The sequence below is a fragment of the Cervus elaphus genome, chromosome 18, assembly GCF_910594005.1.
Source record: "Cervus elaphus chromosome 18, mCerEla1.1, whole genome shotgun sequence".
NCBI classification, from domain to species: domain Eukaryota; kingdom Metazoa; phylum Chordata; class Mammalia; order Artiodactyla; family Cervidae; genus Cervus; species Cervus elaphus.
Genome location: NC_057832.1, coordinates 99,295,279 through 99,316,720, shown reverse-complemented (window position 1 = coordinate 99,316,720; position 21,442 = coordinate 99,295,279). Strand labels below are relative to the sequence as shown.

The window sequence follows — 21,442 nt, the reverse complement described above, 5'->3', positions numbered from 1 at the left end:
TCACTGACTCAATGGACATGAATGTGAGCAAACTCTTGGAGACAGTGGAGGACGGAGGAGCCTGGTGTGCTGCAGTCCCCGGGGTGGCAAAGAGTTGGACAAGATTTAGCAACTGAACAATTAGACAGTCGTGTTAACCCCACATGCTTGAGGCTAGGGTTATTAAACTGATAGAAATTCAGGAAGCAAATTGAGTTGAAATGTGAAATAATGATGAGAAACCTTAAAAAAAAATTGAGGCATTTTCTCTCCCAGCATCAGACCAAAGAGAAAGAAAGCTAAAAAGACACTGAGAAAGGTATCTAGGTACAAATACTGAATTGCACTATAAGCTCCTGCACATTTAATGCTCAGGGTGTTATAAGCCCTGGTCCTCTGTCGGAAATTCCTTACGCCTTTTGTACAAGCCTGAAGGCTAGATAATGAGACAGTAAAGACTTAAGTAGTTCGGGGTTCAAGAAATTTGGATTTGAACCCTGGTTCTGCAGACCAGCGTTCCTGGTGTTTTCCTCCAAGAGGCTCTAAACTGCCTCCTACCAGGTAGCTCCTCAAAATCTGTGAACCAGGAAGGTGCGTCACCCCAGCTTCAAACGCGGACTTCTGGATCCGCATCACCAAAAGTATAAAATGCCTCCTTCTGGCTCTATCACAGCGTGTTTTGTTTTTTTTTTTTACTCTTCTCTCCCAGAATAAAAGGCCCTTACTTTAAAAAAAAAAAAAAAGATTTTATTTTTTCTTTCCGTTCTGTTACTAGCTGGAGCTAAACATTGGCTGGGGCCCCAGGCGGCGGCTGGAAAGGCGCCCTCCCAGGAGCAGAAGGCTGGCTTAGGGAAAACTGGGGGCGGGGAGACAACTCGCGATGCTGCCCAGCGCTGGACGGCTTCTCCCACCTTTCCCAGCCAGGCCAAGGCCCTAGCGTGAGCCCCCCGACCGCAGAGCGTGGCGAGGAAACTTGGGGGACACTCACCGGGTAATGGGGTCACGCAGGCCCACACCCAAACCCTCCCGCGCAGCCCTACACTCTCCACGAGGCCGGGGGGCCTAGGCGCCCGCCGAGCCGCCGCGGGGGCGGGGACCACCCACGGCGCCGCGCGGCCCCGCCCCGGCCCCGCCCCGCGACGCTCCAGCCTGGCCTCCCTGCCCGCCTGGCGCTCAAGCTCCTCTCCGCGCGAGGAAACCCCACGCCCGGATGGAAGATTTTTTTTTTTTTCCCTTAGGTTTTTCCTAAAGCCTGATGGGCCGCGGTACCCAGCTCCTTCAGATAAAGATGGAAGAGAGGGCTAGAGGGTCTGGACTGGGAGTGAAGAGATGGCCTTCTTGCTCCTCATTCCTCCGCCCCTCCCTTCCCAGCGAGAGGGCTGGACTGAGATTTACCGACCTAACCCATCTGGAAAGTTTTGGGTAGCAAATTAATTTATTTTGGTTCGGGAAAAAAAAAAAATTAACGTCGCGTTTGGGGATAAAATTACGCTGTTCCCAGATCCGAATTAGGAATCTCTCCATCTAATTTAAACCGGAGAGGACGAAGTTGTGGGAGGGGAGTAACGCATCTGCTGGAGGGAGGCGGGGTGGGTGATGGGGCGGGCGAAGTACAGTAGCGTTTAGGAGACTGTCGCGTCCCCTCCTGAAGGGAGGCCTCCCTCTTCTATCCCGCACCCCACCCCCCTATGGCTGGGCCCTTCTACCGCCCCCCCCCCCCCAACTTCTGGTTGCCAGAATGGAAAATTCAGAGTCCAGCCTGGTCCAGGTCAACAAACTTTTATTGCCATTTCTGGCTCCCCCAGCCCCAGCAAGATCCCTGCTTACACTGAGCTTTGCTGCAGAGGAATGGCGGTGGTGGGCGGGTGTTAATTTCTCTTTCTCTGCACACTGCCAATGTTTAGAAAGAAAATCCACTTACTGGGCAGGGAGGGCCATACAGGGTGGGATTCAAGGGCGCCTATGGCTCAGTCCCACCTCTGCTGGCTGCAGAATATAGACTATGGTTCCAAACATTTTTTAAGGGAAAGGAGAAGAGATGAATTTCGTTGCTGTTGTACCCCTTGCCCTTGCTGCCACGTTTCCATGGAAATGAGGGAGGGGCAGGATGTAGCTCACTCTGACTACCTGGGAGGGTGGCAGGACATGCAGTTAGTAAACACATCGCCTTCCACTCCTACCCAATACAGACTGCTGTCCCCAGTCGACCCCCAGGCTCATTGCCTGCTCCGCCCCAGTCCCTTCTGGAGCTGGTATCATGCCAACTGGAGTCCAGGCAGGGCTCGCTGGCAACAGCAAGAATCTGAGTATGTTGGTCAAGCTCAGTAGCAGCCCTAGTAGGGCCGTCAAGTTGTCATGGCTTGGTGAAAAGCCCAGTGCCCCCGCAACTCTGTGCAACTGCTGTTGCTCAAGCATCTGTCTCAGACAAAACAAAAACATAAACCCAAATGATTGAGGTTAGAGAGAATACAGAATAATAATGCTGAGAGCTGGGATGAGGAGAGGAGGCACATCCTTCTCAGACTAGAGCCACCTGTGCACCCTGCCTTCTGCTGCCTGGAGTTTGCTTCCTCCCACTAGTCTGTGGCTTGCAGGGCTGGAATCCAGTCTCCACTGGGTGCCGGCAGCTGTAACCACTGCTGTTGGCTGATCAGGCTCGCCTGTTGCCCTACAGAGGAGGTGCAGGATGGATCTTCAGTACCATGGGTCCGCCCGGTGCTGCTGATTGTAGAGCTGTAGTTTGATCTGATCTTTGATCTGACTCACGAGGATCATGGACAGCAGGATTCCCACCAGCTGGAAAAGGTAAGAAAGAATTGGGTCCTCAGCCATGAGTGATGGCCTTGTTTTCTCTGACTCAATCTTCCCAGTGCAGTCAGCACCTGCCTTTCAGCAGTGTTAGTGCCTGACACCCTAGCTGAGTCCCAGGTGCCCTCCCCGAAACTAAAGGAGTCTTTACAGAATTGTGGAACCGCAGTTTTACAGGGTAAGTTACCTGGGGGATGGCCAGGCCCAGTGCCACACCACCAAGTACGAAGAGGTTGCTATGTATCCAGTTGACCAATCTGTCAATACAGCCGTTGGTGTAGATGACTTTACTAGCTTCTAGGTAGTCAAGGGCCTGCATACCTTGGCCACACATGGTGTTGATCACTGCCTGGGGAGAGAGTTCAAAAGCCAAGTGGGATTTGCATTCCTAAAACTTTTTCTTTGGGGCCCTAGCTGATGGGCCTCCCACTCTTCCTAAACTCCTAAATTGTTAGAGAATATATGTGGAGGATGCTAGGTTGGAAGTTGCTAAATGCAGACTTTCCTTCCTCTGGAGGTCTGAGTCCAGTTCTCCGTGCTTTAGAGACCTGGGTCTTCTGGGCCGCCAAGTGGGCGATAGAAGTGAAAGACTGACAGAGCCATCAGATTGGAGTGAAGAAAAACATCTGACCGCTGTTCTGCACAACTGATTGGCTGAGCTAAGGGATGGAGATTCCCAATGGCAGCTGCCATAATCAAAAAGTAACTCAGATCACTGTGGGAGGAAATGAGGTGGGAGGTGTGCTCACCTGGTTGGGGGTAGGCAAGCAACAGGAGTAAGGCACAGAACAGCGCTCACGGCTGGGATTGTCTTCTGAACAGTTGAAGTACATGTTCAGGGACCAGTCCTTGTAGGAAATCCCTCCACAGCAGCTGAACTGCAACAGAGCACATCACAGGGGTTAAAAATCACCCACCCCTTACCCTGAGGTGACACAGGGAACTCTCAAAGCAACCAGAAGTCTATGGCAAGCTTCTACTTGTAAGTTCAAGCTGTGTTTAAACACAGCCTTAAAACTTTGAGCTCAAGCTTCTCAGTGACCTTCACCTGAAGAAGTTATCTCTTCTTAATTTGTTACTTTATATGTTTTGTTATAACTTCTTGTGTATATATTTTGTTTTACACACTCAACTATCAGCTCCTTGAGGGCAGTTTCTGGTTTTGCAGTCTTGCATAGCATTTGTTGTTTAGTTGCTAATTTGTGTCCGATTCTTTGTGACCCCATGGACTGTAGCCTGCCAGGCTCCTCCATCCATGGGATTATCCAGGCAAGAATACTAGAGTGGGTTGCCATTTCCTTCTTCGGGGATCTTCCCAACCCAGGGATCAAACCCATGTCTCCTGCATTGGCAGGCGGATTCTCTACTACTGAGTCACCAAGGAAGCATAGAGCCTGGCAAAAGGATATGTTCCCCAAATACTGGCTGAAATAATCAAAGGATCAGTGCTACAAACATTTGTCTTAATGTAGAGAAAGCACAGGAGGGGACTCTTTAATGTTGTGGGCCCATAATTACACCATGAAAGCAAACAGGATCCAAGTTAAGGGTGTTACACTAAGTGAAGGGGAACTCAGCACTGCTCTCAAAAGCACTTTTGTTTCAAATATAACTTCTGACTCACAGCAGCATTATTCACAAGAGCCAAAATACAGAAGTGGCCCAAGGTGTGCACCAAAAGACAAGTGGATGAACGAAGTGTGGTATATACATATGATGGAATATTATTCAGCCTGATAAAGCAAGGACATTTTGGAACAACCCACAACATAGATGAACCCTGCAGACATGCTAAGTGAAACAAGCCAGTCACAAAAGGACAAACACAGTATTCATCGAGACAGAATTTCATAGAGACAGAAAATAGAATGGTGGTTGTTAGGAGGAGAGGGGAAATGGAGAGTTAGTGTTTAATGGGTATGGAGTTTCAGTTTGGGAAGAAAGTTTTGGAGATGGATAGTGATGATGGCTATACAACTGTGTGAATGTACTTAATGCTACAGATCTGTACACTTAAAATGGTAAATTTGATATTATGTATATTTTACCACAATTTAAAAAATCTAACTTTCTCATTGGTGATATTAAAAAAATTTGCCAGTTCCCTCCCATGAGTAGCCATTTATAATGGTTTCTTTTATATCCTTCCAGATTCCTTTTGTAAAATATGAATACATATTCTTTCCTCTTTTCTTTTACACAATTGGTAGGTTACTATATATACTGTTCTGTGCCTGTAAAAGTACTTTGAAAGTTATGTGTGGCTTTTTTGCCAAACCCTTTCCCAGAATCCATTACCTATCAGGTAATGAAAAAGCCCACAGACCTTGAGGGTGAGTTGTCTCTTGGGATGGCATTAACTTTTACCCATAGCTTCCCAGACCACTAGATGATCACCCCCACTCCTCAACCCATACCTCCTTCTGGCCAAAATCTATGAGGTTCTGAAGGTCCAAGTCATCTCGGTAGTGCACGATGGCGTTATTGATAATCTCACTCACTTTGCCCCGCACCTGCCAGAAACATGAGGGAATCAGAACACAGGACTAGCCCTTAACGTGCTCCCCTGCAGAAACAGCAATAGACGGTGCTCATCTTTCTTTCTTTAAGTTAACCCTGAAGTCAGAACCAAGTCCTAGCAGGGAAGAGGGCCAGTTCCGAAGCCTGTGCATCCCTGGGCTCCCAGGTACCTGTGGGCAAGAAAAATGCTGATCTACTGTTGCCATGTCTTAAGGAGCCACATTTCAAGATAAGCCAATATTTATCTGTCTCTGAGTACTATTACACAAAATACTTGACTGATCTAAAGCAGTGAAACTAGTTTGTGTGTGTGTTGAGGGGGTGGATTGTTTTTTAGTAGAAAAGGACTAACTGAGCTAATACACTGACCTCTAGTGGCCATAAGAGAATTGCATCTCTTTAGACTCAAATGTTTTTGAGTACAGATCTTTTCTCTGTATCATTTTTAGGATTTTATTAAGCCAGAAGGACTAGGACATTCTGAATTGACTCAGTGGCTCTCAATTTCATAGTTTAAGCATGCTCTCTTCCTCCCTGCTTCATTACTTTTCTCAAAATTTCTTATCCACAGTCCTGTACTCTGCCCCTGGCAATCATCTGCCCTTTTGGAAAGAAAGTATGGTTTTTAATTAAAAGGAGCTGCCACTGAATGGCTGACCGCTTCCAGATATGGTGAGAGCTGTTTAAAGTCTATTTCACCCCCATCTTGCCTTTCATGTTTGAGTTATTTTTAATATTTTCTTGTAAATATTTTGTAATATTGTGGTGAAATGGATCACAATGTCATTTCCTAATATAAAGTGATATATGTGGGAAGAAAATGTACAATTCTCTGATTAAAATTCCCACTGATCTAAACTTTGAGTGTTCCATGGAATAAATAAATAAATGTTCTACACCAAAATAAATAAATAAAGTCTTGTTTACTTCCCCTTTTTCTTACTTTTGTTTATCCCAATAAATAATTTTTAAAAGAAATAATAGGCTCTTCATGTTGTCTGTGATCCACTTGATAACTGAATTTTACTCAATCGTTTGCCATTAAAGTTTGCAGACTATTTTAACTTTGGGTTCATAGAATTTATTTCCCTGTTGGCCTCTCAGGCTGTCAGAGGAAAACACCTTACAATCTTGAAATCCTCGTTAAATATGGTGACTTTAAAGGGCATTCATTCATCCCTAAGGACAATCTTTCAAAGGCTAATGCTCCTCAGGGGGAGGACCACTGTGGTTAATTAGTCAGGCTGAGCACAGGCAGGAACGTTCCCTTCCTCCCTCTGGTTCACATCTGCATAGGCCCTGTGACTCCCAGAGTTACCTTGTCCGAGAAGACGAAGCCCAGGACCCCAGCTGCCAGCTGGAGCAGGAACACGATGGTGAGACAGAGGGAGAACTGTGGGGGAGCAGGTGGGAAGAGGAGACAGTCTATTACTGCGCTGGGCAGGAGTTTCCCAGGGCCACAGGGAGGACTGGGGGGCCACAGGCCACTTCTCCCAGACACCCCCACCACCCCACACACACACAGTAAAGGCAGCTGCCTCTGGGATGCTGTCCTGGGGTGGTCGCCCTTGCTGGGTTCCCTGGGCTGAGCTCTACAGGGAGGAGGGGACAGCACAGACCTTGGGGGCAGCAAGGGACAAAATGAAAGGTTTCAGGAAGGAGAAGCACAGGGAGGAGGCGCCCGGGCCTTCCCAGGGGGTCGCCCCTGACCACTCACCGTCTGCAGGAGGCAGATGTTCTCACGGAGAGAGCCGATGCAGCCGCAGAAGGTGAGCAGGAACATGAGGACGCCCACCACAATCAGCAGGATGGCCGGGTCCACAGCCAGGCAGGCCAGCGCCGCCTCTGGGGGAGGGGCTGTCTCTCAGTCTGAGCTGGTGCCCACTGAGTAGGGTACCAGGCGTAGGGTGGGGCGCCCCCAGAACTGTCCTCATCCCCTGGCGGGACTCTCCAGTGTGGCTAGGTAAAGGTTACAGGGAGCAGTACTGCCCTCCCACGGGGAGAACACCAAGGGCCCAGAACAGTCTGTGGCCTTTCATTTGAGGAACTAACAAAGTAACAGCCTTTATTCCCAGGCTTAAGAGAGGAGGAACCACTTTCGCTCCAGAAAAGAATTAGAATGGCATTAGGCTTGCTGGCTTTTGCAGATTCTGTTTCCTGGAGACTTCGTGTAGAGGAACAGGAATGGAGGTTGAGTTTCTCCGGAACAGAGCGAAGGGAGGGCTGACGCCTCTCGTTAGTCTTTGCACCCAGAAGCCTACCTTCTTCCCTAGATACGCCCTAAGCCTAAAATGCAGGCAGATCTCAGAAGATTCGAGGGAGCTCGGGGAAATCCAGGTGAACTGGCTTGGGTGGCCAGGCCGAGTAATCTGCCAGGATTTGGCTAGAGGGTGACTGCCCCCCATAGCTCCATAGCGTCTGTGGGGAGGAGGGCTGAAGGGCCAGGGCTGAAAGAGGCAGAGGAGAAAGGGGCAGGCAAGAGTCATGGGGAGATGGACAGGAACTGTAGCTCACCTGCGTGCTTCATCAGCCGAGCGTAGACGCCCACAGCCACCATCACCATGGAAATCACCTGTGGAGACAGGGAAGGAGCCACACTCTGAGGCTCTCTGGGGAGCCCCGAGAGCCATGAGTAACCTTGGAGGAGAGGAGGAGGATGACAACTCTTTCTGGACCAGAAATGAGCATCTTTTTTCTCCCCAGTGATACTGTTGATGGAATCTGGAAGGGCATTACCTCCATGAAAGCCTGTATCAGGATGATCACATTTAATTCTTGCAACAGTTATCTGGTGAGGCAGCTATTCTCCCCATCTCACAAATGAGGAAGTTAAGGCAATGCAAGGTTAATACAGAACATCAATTAGGATCATGGGCTGCAGAGTGAGGTGAATCTGAGCCTATGCTGGACAACTCTCTGAACTTCAGTTCCTGCATCTGGGGAGTTATTTGTTTTTTGTTGCCATTGTTCTTTTTGGCTGTGTTGGGTCTTTGTTGCTGTGTGGGCTTTTCTCTAGTTGCAGCGAGTGGAGGCTACTCTTTGTTATGGTGTGTGGGCTTCTCACTGCAGTGGCTTTTCTTGTTGCAGAGCACAGACTCTAGGCACACAGACTCAGTAGTTGTGGCTCTCAGGCTCTAGAGAGGGCTAAGTAGTTGTGGCACACAGGCTTAGTTGCCCTGAAGCATGTGGACTCTTCCTGGACCAGGGATCAAACCCACGTCCTCTGTGTTGGCAGGCGGATTCTTAACCACTAGACCATCAGGGAAGTCCCTGAAGATGGGAATTTAAAATAACTATATCTAATAAGATTACTGTGGAGATGAAATAAAAGAATGCATGGAAAGCATTTAGCAAAATGCCTAGTAATAAATATTATCTATCATTACTAATTGGGGCTTCCCAGGTGGCTCAGTGGTAAAGAATCTGCCTGCCAAACAGGAGATGTGAGGGTTTGATCCTTGTGCTGGGAAGATCCCTTGGAGAAGAAAATGGCAACCCACTCCAGTATTCTTGCCTAGGAAATTCAATGGACAGAGGAGCCTGGTGGGCTGCAGTCCATGGGGTCACAAAAGAGTCAGACACGACTTAGCAACTAACAACAAATCATTACTAATGGTTAACTTGCCCAGGGTCACATTGAAACTGTGAATTTCTGAATTTAAATCCAGCTACTTCAAAGGGAAGGTCTTCAAGCTGAAGCAGGCCTGAGTAGATGCTCCCAGCTCTCTAACCCTCTTGGAGGTCAATGTGGTGTCAAATGTAAGAATGAAAGTGCAAACCAGAGTGAAAGAATGCTTGCACATGAATGCGTCGGTGTGAAATAGCAGAACTACCTTACAAAGGAAACTTTATAAAGTCTGACTCCAGGGTGAGGAAACAGAGACATTTAGACCTTTCAAACCTCCTGGCTTCTCTCTGAGAAAACAAACCCATCAGAGACCACCGGGGCTCCCTAAAGGGGCCTTCTCTGTGCCCTCGCCACAGGCCTCCAGGAGTGCAGGGTGACCCAGGGTGCGCACCCTTCCTTTGTGCCCAGACCCCAGGCTGGTGCTAAGCAGCAGCTGGCTGTCACCATGGCAATAGCTGGGGCCACGCTCTGGCTGGAGGGAGTTCTCAGCAGGAACTTGACCAGTTCAGCGGGGAAGGACAGGGCTGGCTGGACTCCGCTGTCCTGCAGCACAGAAGAAAGAAACATCTTGGGGCTTTGGTGGGAGAAGGGAATTGAGCCCCAGCAGCAGGTCAACAGGTCAGACTAGTCCCTCGGTAGAGAGATATTTTCTTTGTTGAACTGTACCAGCTGGTACATTCAGCAGGAAATGGGAAAACCTTGTCTAAAACCATGTCTTTTTAGGATCCTTCTCTTTGGTCCCCAATTGTTTGACATCGCCTCTGCCTCGGGACCCCATGTGTTATGTGCTGGCCCTCACACTCTGTGTCCAGGAGCGAGGGAGCTGCTTGCAGAGAGCTGTGGGAGGGGCTGGAGGTGCCAGCTGGCTTCTTGTCCCACAGCACAGCCAGGCTCAGGGAGCAAGGGGCAGTGGGTGGGAGGTGAGGAAAACCCACAACAGAGATCCCGGTCATCCCGCCATCCCAGAGACACAAGCCCTTTGCCAGAGTGATCAGGCATCTCTGTCTACCCTTTAAAACTCACCACAGCCAATTCTGGTTCTGAATATCACTTTACTGAGTCATTTAAAAAGATGTATCTGCTCTTTAGTTAAACAGTCTCCTCGCTGTTTTTTCACATGTTAAATTTTCACTGGGGTGTATAACTTTTCACAAAGACGGTCTCTGATTAAATCCCCACACAACTAAAACAAGAAAGGGAAAGTAAAGAGACGCCACGTGTCCCACGGTAACTTCATTCCATGGGTGGGCTTGTAATTATAGCAGTTGCTCTGTCTCTATCTGTGGTAGGTAGAATAGTGTCCCTGCAAAGATGTCCTGTCCTAATTCCCAGAACCCGTGAAAATGTTACCTTACATGGCTGGCGGGGCTGTGCAAATGTGATTCACTTAAGGACCTTACGATGGGGAGATTATCCCAGTTGGCCCAAAATAATCACAAGGGACCTTATAAGAAGGAGGCAAGAGGGTCAGAGTAGAGGAGGAGATGTGTATGAGAGCGGAAGCAGGGGCTGAAGTGTGTGTCATAAGCAGAGGACCGCGAACAGCCTCTAAAAGCTGGAGAAGGCAAGGAACTAGATTCTTCCTTAAGGCCTCCAGAGGGAATCATGCCTGCTGACGTCTTGATTTCAGCTCAGTGAGACCTGTTTGGGACTTCTGGCCTCCAGAACTATAAGAAAACTAATTTGTGTTATATTAAACCATTCAGTTTGTGGCAATTTGTTAACAACAGTAATAGGAAACAAATACAGTCTCCAAATCCAATTCATCAGCTGTTATGTAGGAGACATTCTGAGGACTGCAAAGATGAGCAAGATGTGGTCCCTGCCCTTAAGGAGACATATCTGTCATGTGGGACAGGGCAAGAGCGCCTAAGGCAGTGCTTTTTGAGGTTGGCTGCCATTAGAATGGGGGTGGGGCGTGGAGGAGAACTTCAAAACTCCTGATGCCTAGGCTACACCCCAAACCAAGTATGTCAGAATCTCTGGCATTGGAACCCAGGTCACAGTGTTCCTGAATGCATTCCAAGTGATTCCAACATGCAGCCAAGTTTGAGAACCACCAGCCTCAAGCACACTTGACCAGGGATCTAGAGCAGCAGGTGCTCGTTATGTGAAAAAGAAAGTTAAGACATTAATATGATCATGAATATTTAATATGATCATTAATGATCCTGCTTACTTGGAAGCTCACTAGCTACCTCTGAAATTCTGCATTTCTGTCATTGATCTGCCCCTTTATCCTGAAGACACAGCTTGCTCTTTGACACTTCTATTCCTGACCACATCTCCCACCCTGAATTCCTCAGAGCTGCTGCCATTCCAGAGTGAGTACTGCTGTTATTAGCTTAGCATTTGCGAGCTGAATAGAACCTTAGGAATGAGCCCAGCCACTCACTTTTTTTTTTTTTTTTTAATAGATGAGGCCAAAAGAGCAAAGTGATATTTGACCAAGTGCACATGGGTGCAGTGGCAACATCCGGACTAAACCTCATTTCCAGTCTCAGTTGGGTACCGTCTACACCATATCAGTCTTTGCTACAGAATCCTTGTGACATCCCACAATATCACCAGTGACCTCCTTTCTTGATGAGAATGGAGATAAAGACACTTCTCTTCCTAGAATAGCTTTTCATATTCTGGCTAGAATGAAGCCTCACTGGAAACTTTCAAATGCTAGACACAGTTTTTAAAATAGCTGAGTCCAGCCAAAAGCATGTTCCTGAAGAGTTGTCCATCAAATTATATAAAATAATTTGCCCGCACCAGTACCTTTATCCTTATGTAAGGTGAGTAATCACCTTATAACGAAAATAGCCATCTGCTGGGCTCCTTGGAGAAATGGCTGATCCTAGGACTGGGGCAGGAAATAGGTAAGTCTGGAGCATCTTGTGGTGCCAGAAGGTAAGGAAACGCTCAAAAATAAAAAACAAAACCCCACATTGGTGTGGCCGTGCCAAAGAGATATCAAAATAAAAGAGTATGGAATTGTTACCCCAAATATAAAATAAATATCCATGAGTCCATACTGATATAAATGACTTAATAAATGGGAGAAAAGACAAATCTCTCACACAGAATTCCAAATATTTTATGGAGGTACTATAGCATCTGGAGAAGGGCATGGCAACCCATCCAGTATCCTTGCCTGGGAAATCCCATGGACAGAGGAGCCTGGTGGGCTACAGTCCATGGGGTCACACAGAGTTGCATATGACTGAGCAACTATCACTCACTGCAGTGTCAGTGAGGTGGAACACAATTCCCCACTTCCAAGTGTGGGCTGCACACAGTAACTTCTTTCCAAAGAGAACAGACTGGAAAGGGTGGGGAAAAGACTAACTTTACAGTGGAGAAGCCTAACTCTCTCAGCCAGATGATCAAAGTCAACATCAGCAGAGGTCATTGATATATGAGATTATGTGAAATGGCACTTCCCTTCCGTGGTCTTCCTTCCCCAAACACATAACCCCAGTATAATTATAAAAAAACATAGGCAAGTTCCAGTAGAGGGAAAAAAAAGATGATCAGTACTCCTCCAAACTGTCAAAGGCTTCAAAAACAAGGAAATTCTGTGACACTGCCACAGCCAACAAAAACCTAAGGAGACATGACAACTAAATGAAATTTGGTATCCTGGATGGGATCCTAGAACACAAAAAGGGCGTTAAGTAAAAACTAAGGGAAGCTGAATAAAGCATGGACCTTAATGTAATAAACGTATCAGGTTGGCTGAAAAGTTCATTCCAGAGTTTTCCTGTGCGTGCTCAGTTGCTCATTATGTCTGACTCTTTGCAATCGACCCCATGGACTGTAGCTGACCAGGCTCCTCTGTCCATGGAATTTTCTAGGCAAGAACACTGGAATGGGTTGTCATTTCCTACTCCGGGAGATCTTCTTGACCCAGGGATCAAACCTGTGTCTCTTGAGTCTCCTGTGTTGGCAGGCAGATTCTTTACCACTGTGCCACCTGGGAAGCAGCATCATACTCATGTAAGATGTTAATAAACAAGAGACACTGAATGTGGGGTATATGGGAACTCTCTGTACCATCTTCTCAAAGTTCCTGTAAAACTAACACTGTTCTAAAAAATGAAATCTATTAAAAAAAAGAAGTCACTCTCAATTTGTTAGTCATGTAAGTCCACACTTTGTAATATCATATTTTCTTAAACTGGGATTCACTTGCCTATGGTTTTACAACCTTTAATCAGGGTGTTTTCTCCTTACACCAAGAAATGGCAGTAGAACTTAAAAATGTTCGGGTGACAGGACACTGAGAAGCTACAGTGCTCTCTTGGTATACCGTATGCTATCTTGACATATTAGATTCTTTTTGAAGCTTTAATATGGTACTACTGCTATCTAATTTATATTCATATTTAACTTTGCCCAATTATCCCAATAATGTCCTTTATAACTGCTTTCCGCCCCCCCTTTTTTCCTGATTCAGTTTCCAGTCAAGGATCATGCATTTAGTGATCCATGCATCAGGTCTCCTTTAGCTTGGGACAGTTTCACAGCTTTTTTTCTTTTCTTTGTATTTGGTTTCTCAAGACACTGACTTTTAAAAAATTGTGGTAAAGTACGTATACCACAAAATTAACCATTTTAAAGGGTGCAGTTCAGTGGCCATAAATACATGCATATTGCTAGGCAACCACCACCATTATCAGGCTCCAGGACAGTTTCTTCACCCCAGATACAACTCCTGTACCCATTAAATAGTCACTCCCCACTCCCTCCACTCCTCCAACCCTTGGCGACCACAGATCTGCTTTCTGTCTCTATGGATTTGCCTATTCTGCACATTTTCTATAAATGGAATCATATAATATGTGGCTCTTGGTGTCTATCCTCTAATGTTTCCAAGGTTCATCAGTGTTGTAGCATGTATCAGGACTTCATTACCTTTTAAGGCCTAGTAATATCCCACTGTATGGATGGAACCCAATTAGTTTTTCCATTCATCCGCTGATGGGCATGTGGGTTGTTTCTACCTTCTGGCTACAGTGAATAGTGTCGCCATGAATATCCATGTACAAGTTTTTGTTTGAGTACCTCCTGTTTGCTGTTCTTTTGGGTATAGACCCTGGAGTGCAATTGCCAGGTCATAGGGTAATTTTATGTTTAATTTTTCGAGGTGCTACCAAGCTTTTTCCATAGTAGCTGCACCATTTCACATTCCCACCAGCAATGTACAGGATTCCAATTTCTCCACATCATTGCCAATACATGTTCTGATATGTTTCCTTCTGACACTGTTTTTTTTTTTTTTTGGTTAAATCCAGGCCAGTGGTTTGGCTTAACGTCCCTCAGTTTGGATGTTGGATTGTTTCTCCCCAATCTGATCCAGATGATGCACTTTTGACAGGAGTATTAACACAGATAATGTGTCCTTCCCAGTGTGTCACCAGAGGAAACATGACATACTAATTTCTATCCTAGAAATAAGGAATAATTTTACTAACAGATGATTTGACTGTTAGCCACATGTCTCAGCCTCTCATAAAACAGTATGGCAATACTCTAAATAGTTTCCTAGTTTTCCAGAAGCCTTGCTGCTACATGTCCTCTTCTCTGTGCCCTTGACGGCAGATAAGCAGCTGTGGTCTTGGAGAGAAGATGGGAGATAACAGAAAACAGAGAAAAGTCACTCGATTATTTGACCTTTTTTTCCCCCTGTAAATCAGGAAAAGACAGTCATGATGTTTGTGAGGAAGACCCTTATTCCAGCCCCTGGCACACTAAATCACAGCCATCAGCACCAAGTGGGAAGGGCCCCCAGGTAAGATCCTGGACAAGATCTACTGGCTCTAATGTCCATAATTACAGGCAGATTAGTTCTTGAGGCCATTTCCATTGGATTAAAACCAATGCAATGTGAAAAGCTCTGAGGAGTGGACCTGGGGAAGGTCCTTGGACAACAGTGGAGTCTGTTCCTATGATATACAGGAAACGTCTCTGTAAACTATAAAATACAAGAACACCATTAATCATTATCACCTTCTGGCTAACAGCAGGAATGTGAGCAGGGGCATTTGAGGCTGAAGGAAGTCAGGTTCAAGGTTGGCCCCGGCCTAAACTGAGTCCCCACACACCTGTCATTTGTCAGGAGGAGCACTCATCCTGGCTCTCCAAGTCCTTCCCCAACAGGTAACCTTGACGAGCCAATTCTAACAACGATGGTAACAGCTACCTTTTTTCAAGGGCTAAAAGGCCAGGCGCTGGACTAACCACTGTATACACACTATGGCCACAAGCCCAAGAGGGTGTTAGGATCTTCACTTTACAGAACTGGGAGAATTCACTCAGTTAGTGGCTAAAGTGGGACTGGAAGGTATGTCCATCTGGCTCCAGAGCCTCATGACCTTGGTCACATGGCTGTCTCCTGCTCTGCCTCATAGCAGCTCCAGGGCGTGTGCGTTCACTTCAGGGCCTCGTGTGAGGTGGGAAGGAGCTTCCTGCAGTTGTCTTGGGTGAGCAGCTGGTAATCTCCAAGTGGCGGGGCTCAGGCCGGGGAAGTAAAATAGCATCAGGAGGGCCCTGCAGGACTCAGAGGGAAGTCCTGGGAACCAGGGTCAATGGGAGCATCACCACTAGGGGCAACCAGCCCCCGAGAGGAAGCCTGGCCTGTCCACCTCCCACATTCTAAAGTCCAATCTAGGGGCTTTCCTGGTAGTCCAGTGGTTAAGACTTTGCCTTCCAATGCAAGGGGCATGGGTTCAATCCCTGGCTGGGGAGCTAAGATCCCACAGGTCTTATGGCCAAAAAACCAAAACATAAAACAGAAATCATAATGTAACAAATTCAGTAAACACTTTTATTAGTAAAAAATGGTCCACATAAAATCTTGAAAAAAAATTTAAAAATTAAAATAAAAAGCCTAGTCAGCATGAAATGGGTGGATCTTTCTCACCTTTTCTTTGGAATGAATCTTTCCCCCTCTTGATGGCTCAGTTGGTAAAGAATCCACCTGTGGTGCAGGAGACTGCCTGCAATATAGGAGACCCAGGTTTGATCCCTGGGTCAGGAAGATCCCTTGGAGAAGGAAATGGCAACCCACTCCAGTATTCTTGCCTGAAGAATCCCATGGAGAGAGGAGCCTGGTGAGCTCCAGTCCATGGGCTCACAAAGAGTTGGACATGACTGAACACAACCTTCTGTCTGTCTGCAGAGGGAAGACAGTGGGCTGATATACCACGCTTTGTCAGCTTGGGCATACATTGGCAGGGGCATTTTCAGTGCTGCCCACAGCAACCATCTCCCTCCTTGATGATCCTTTTCCCATCCAGGGCAGCAGTTGGCATGACTTTTGAGTCAGACAAAGCCTAGAAGCTCAGCTCTCCTGCCCCTGTGTCTCAGCTGAGCCTTCCTTAGTGGCAACGCCTCAAGACACCCCCCGGCGCCTTGTGCACGTTTGATCATCAGATCTTTTTTTTTTAACCTGTGCCGCAATTATGTGTTTCTTTATGTCTTCCTCTCTAGGCCCCTGAGGGAAGAGACTGCCTTATTTACTGCTGGGTTCTCAGTGCCCAGCTGTGTTTGGCAGAGAGTGGGTACTTATTGAATGTTTATTGAGTGGTGAAGGAGGGATCAGAGCCTACGGGGTGGAGTCAGGATGCCCTTCCTCCCTCTCTCATGGACTGTCAGGATGCAGCACAACCTTAAGTCCTCAAGCATTCTTAATTCTTAATTGGGGTTGCATTCTGTGTTCTCTTCTGCAGTGGGCCTGGCACCCTTCCCTCAAGCCAGGTCAGAAAAAATGGCAGCCATGCCCTCCATCATCTCCCTCAAGAGCATGCCTGATTACTGCCCACAGCACATATGGACCCATCCAGGTCTTCCGTGGGCTGATCCAGGGTTCTGATGAGGTATCTCTTTCAAGAAATTCACTTTCCCACCTACTTCCACTGTATTGGAATCCCCAGGGGATTCAGAATGCCCGCCCCCCCCCGCCCTCTCCAAACCACCTGCAGCACTATCTGTTGTAGTCTGGCTCAGAAGCCATGAGGAAATGATCAGGCATTGGGCCTGGCAAAAGCCCCTCCTGAGTGGCAGGGTCCCTTCCTGCCCTCCCCACCCCCACCTTTACCACCATGCAAGCGCGGGCACACAATCACACACACACACAACTACCTAACATGTTAGGAGACAGAGCCCATTTCCTCCCCCATTTTTTTCCTCCTTTCCCTATAGACTAGGCAGGCTGCAATAAATGAATTACCACATGATTTTTTATAAAACAACACCACCACCACCAAGAATGAAGACAGAACCACACTCTTTGTTGTCAGGTCACACACATGCCTCCTCAACTCCCTAAATAGCTCTATTTGCCTTGTACCAAGTAGAAAATCATAGACTTCAAGCAGCCTTTAAAAAGGATAAAAGAGAAGCATCTCTTAGAGTTGCGATAGCAAGCTATGTGTCAGGCTGGCGACTCCAGGTGGTGAGTCTGAGTGTTTATACCATTATGAGCCCTTGTGAACTTCCCTTCCTCGTTTATAACCTTGGAGAACCAAAACCAGCCATGGCCTAAAAGGAGCTAAAGGGTTGGCCCAGACCCTTGGAGAGGAAAGAGCTCTGTGGACTCCACTCCAGCCGAGGAAAGAGCCCTAGGGACTCCACTCCAGCTGGACAATTCCATCCTATCCAGTGGGAGCCACTAAGGAAGCCCTCATTCCCTCTGCACAGAGCTGTCTAATTAATACAAGGAGGTAAGGAAAGTCAGCTACTTCTTAACTGAAAGACTAAACTATAACTTCTGTGATCCTGGAGCAATTCTCCAAGCCATGGAATCCTAACAATCAGTAACCCAGCCGCACAATTCTGGAAAGAAAACCAGAACTCCTAGGCAAAAGAGGAATTGAGATTTGAAACATGAACAGAAGGAACAGGTCCTGGTCCCATAGGAGCCAGGAGCTTTCTGATTCAGACTCTAAATGCCCCAAGGGTCAGGGCTCCTAGAGAAGCAGCACCGCCACCACGGTCACACTATCACCACTGCATACGAGCCCAGATGATGCCTTCCCAATGTGACCCAGGCACAGATGCAAACACCATCCATCCACACCTCCCTGGCACCTGGCCAGAACACACCCTCTGCCTGGAAAAGGAGTTGGCTGACAATCCCAACCGTGGGTGCCTCCTGAGTAGGAAAGGGAAATTTGATTAGGATGGTGGAGAAACCTAAAGAAATCACCATAATCAGTCCCTAAAGGGGGATGGGAAGAAAAATGACCCCTGATCTGGGGAAATAGCTCTTCATCTCCAGCTGACCATAAGTGGGATTAACTCTATGAGTCCAAACCTGGTGGAGAAGTGGCACTCAGTAACGCCAAAAAAATACTGTCCCTTGGGAAGGTCAATGTCCCAAGGGTCCCAGGACACAAGAAAGATGCATCCTTAGAGCTAGCTCCAGGTCTTGAAGAAAGAAAACAGTCCCCAGAGTGACGCATTCCTCTTTAAACAGTTCACAGAGGCAGAAAAAAATTTCTCCTTTAGAGGAGAAAGCTTAAGGACAGAGACACACATATATTGGCTTGGGGGTCACACAGTAAGTTGGTGCCAGAAAGAAATTGGGCCTCTTGTCCTTCGGTGTGCTATTTCTAGTGCCTCTGACTTTTTATGAGTCTCAAGTAGGGCCAAGAAGGGGCCCTTCTCTAATTTGGGATGGTGCCAGCTTGGTTAGCCAGGTCCTCTGACCTTGAATGAAGCATTGGAACCAAGAAAAAGGGTCTATGGAGCCAAACTCTCTCCCTTGCTATGACCTCCCAAAGTCACTTATCTGGTAAAAGGGCTAGAGTGGGGGAAGTTCAGGAAAATGACCATGAAGGCAAGTGTAACAGATGCACCCAGCTGTTGTCGCTAGGGTGCACAGATAAGGGTGAAGTGCCAAAGGCTTCAACGGAGTTACAGGCAAAGTCATGATTGACAGAGGAAGTTAAAACAAGGACCTGAGGTCCCTGGGATGCTAGTGCTGGCTCTAAAGATGGCATGTCATTGGCCTGACACACTCAGTGGGCATATAAGAAGGTTCTCTGGAATTTGCCCTTAGGTGTGGGGCTTCCCCTTAGGACATCCCCCAGACTGACAGAGTGGTGGTGAGATTTTCTTCCCTGGCCACCAGCTGAAACTGGTGTTGACCAGTTAACTACTAATACTGCTAACACCCCACCGACAGCAGCAACCAAGGACTTCCCCTGTGGTTCAGTAGAGAAATCACCAGGTAAAGCCCACTAACTCCCTTTTGGACATAGGATAAAAGAACATCTCTATGGTTTGGCTTTCTTATGTATACAATGCAGAGTTCTAGACGAGATGTCTTCAATTTTTTTTTTCCAGTTGCCGAACTGAGAATTTGTTATGAGCTCAAACTTCATTTTTCCCAGTACAATGGCTGAGAGTGAGCTGTCATCACCACTCTCTGGGATTTCTCTCATTTTTCCCAACAGGCTAGCACGTATGTACTTTGTGTCTGTTCACACCATGGCCCCCGTGAAACCTTTCCAGCAACTGGCTTAGCTGCCTAGTCTGCTCCTTCTCCTAGGAAACACAGACTCCTCCCTCCTGCAAGTCTGAACTTTAGGTCTCAAGCAGAGGTGGGCAAGCGTAATGGACTCATAGAGCAGCATCAGCTCTGGTGTTGCTGGTGCTGCAAGAGAAACTGGGCAATGGGGGGCGGTGGAGGGGGGGGCGGTGCAGAACCGATCTCCCTATGTTCTCAAACCCAGAGAGGCTCAGGGACTCTCGAGACATGAAACAGGATTGAGCTAGCATTTCATGATCTGGCCCAGCTGCATTCTCAGCTCCAGCAGAGAATTTCCAGCATCCTTGATCATGCTGGGTTGGATTTTTATGGAGGAGGAGACTGAGACCCACAGAGGTGAACATATTGCCCAGGTTACTCAAGTTCAACAATTGAAGGCAGACTGGGGGTGGGAATCGAGGCAGCCCCAGACCAAGAAATTTTCTACTTTTTCAGCTCCAATCAAAAGATTTTGAAAGGACCCCTGGACTTCCCCCCATACAACATGGGGTCTATCTAAAGAAGCAAAATAATATCAAACTCCAGGGGATTGAGCCTGGTCCTGAGAAAGGTGGGCAAAGTTTGGGAGAGTTCTGGGAAAAACATCCACACCTGGAGGCCATTCCTGTCCTTTCTCAGCCTTTGGAGGGAGGGCGGCAGAGGCCTGCAAAAGGAAGAGATGAAAGCCCCTGAACCCATTCTCTCCGAAGGAAGGGAGAGGAAAGGTCTAGGTTCCCCACTTCCTCTTTTTTCTTTGCCAGCAGGGCCTCCCAGCCCTCAGGCCTGAAAAATCCCACAGTCGTGAATGTATTAAGTGTCTGCTTGGGCCAACAGGAAAACCCTCTCCTCCCGCTCAAACCCACATTTTTGGCCTGACACAGACCCTCATCCGAAACCGAGAGACTACCCATAAAAGCTTTACCGAATCCCTTGCATTCCGTCCACCCCAACACCCTCTGCAGTCAAGGCGCCACTGGGGTGTCCCTGCCTAGGATAAATTACCCCAAAGTGAGATTTTCCCAGAAAACTAGACAGTGCCGCTCACCACGTTCGCCTTGAACCGGGCATCTGGGAACGACCCCTCCTCAGAGCTGGCAGCCCACTCAACCCTCCAGGGAGTGCCCTGCAGCCCAGGTGCTCCTATAACCCCCAAGACTCACCCAGAAAAGCATGTTGAAGAAGAAGAGCAGGTATTTAACCAGCGGGCTGACGAAGGAGAAGTCCTCCCCATAGGCGGCCGGCGCCCCGTGTCTCCGGGCCATGGTCCAGCCGCCGCTGCCCCCGGGGGCCTATCTCCCCACGGCGGCTGGCCCACCTGCGCGCTCCGCGCCGGGAGGCATGAGCTGCACCACCGCCGGAGCCTTCGGCGGGGGAACTGCGCTGCGGCGGGAGGTGCCCGCGCCGTGCGTCCGGGAGAAGCGCGGGCAGGGGAACGGCGCCGCCACTGGAGCCGCCGGGAGTCGCGGGAGCTGCCGCTGGCAGCGTGAGCGGCGGAGACACCGCTGCGTCCGGAGGACCAGCCTGGCCCGCCGGGCTCCCAGGAAACCGGGCCCGCCTTCGACCGCCCATTGGCTCGTCTGCCGAAGCCTGACTTCTCATTGGTCGATCTCTGATGTCACTAAGTATCCAACCATCCCTCTTTTCCGAGAGGCGGGGGAGACACCTGTTCAGTGAGGGACAACTTGTTAAAGGGTCAGCCGTTCGGCCTCCTCCCCCGAGAAGGAAAGCATCCAGGCTCCAGCTACTCAAGGGAAAAAAGGATAAGAAGGAATGCACACTGACATCACACACCCACGTCCTCTACCCAGTTGCTGAGCACATATGCAAACACACATACATTAAAACCAACAAGTACATACACCATATGTTAAGCAACGCGTTGAAAGCTGTGGGGATTCAAGAGAGTAAAAGAAATCCACCCTCCACCCCGGGGTGGGGGGCGGATGACAATAAAATCAGAGAGACAAAACTAACCTACA

General features: G+C 48.0%; 1 protein-coding gene across 1 annotated transcript; it reads right to left on the bottom strand.

The window, feature by feature from the left end:
* Positions 1 to 1,742: 1,742 nt before the first annotated feature.
* On the bottom strand, positions 1,743 to 20,968 carry TSPAN33 (tetraspanin 33). Its single transcript, XM_043873234.1, has 8 exons — positions 20,624 to 20,968; positions 7,822 to 7,879; positions 7,025 to 7,152; positions 6,626 to 6,700; positions 5,205 to 5,300; positions 3,537 to 3,665; positions 2,975 to 3,136; positions 1,743 to 2,775 (listed from the first exon to the last, which is right to left on the bottom strand). Exons 1-8 carry the CDS (start codon positions 20,723 to 20,725, stop codon positions 2,674 to 2,676), a joined length of 852 nt encoding a protein of 283 aa, XP_043729169.1. The 5' UTR covers positions 20,726 to 20,968; the 3' UTR covers positions 1,743 to 2,673.
* Positions 20,969 to 21,442: the final 474 nt, after the last annotated feature.

Excerpts from the sequence above, each read along its gene's own strand:
- TSPAN33 (XM_043873234.1), bottom strand. The coding sequence starts at position 20,725 with ATGGCCCGGAGACACGGGGCGCCGGCCGCCTATGGGGAGGACTTCTCC. Across the intron at positions 5,301-6,625 it reads GCTTCGTCTTCTCGGACAAG|GTGCGGGGCAAAGTGAGTGA; the intron begins GTAACTCTGGGA and ends TGTTTCTGGCAG. Across the intron at positions 3,666-5,204 it reads TAGATTTTGGCCAGAAGGAG|TTCAGCTGCTGTGGAGGGAT; the intron begins GTATGGGTTGAG and ends GCTCTGTTGCAG.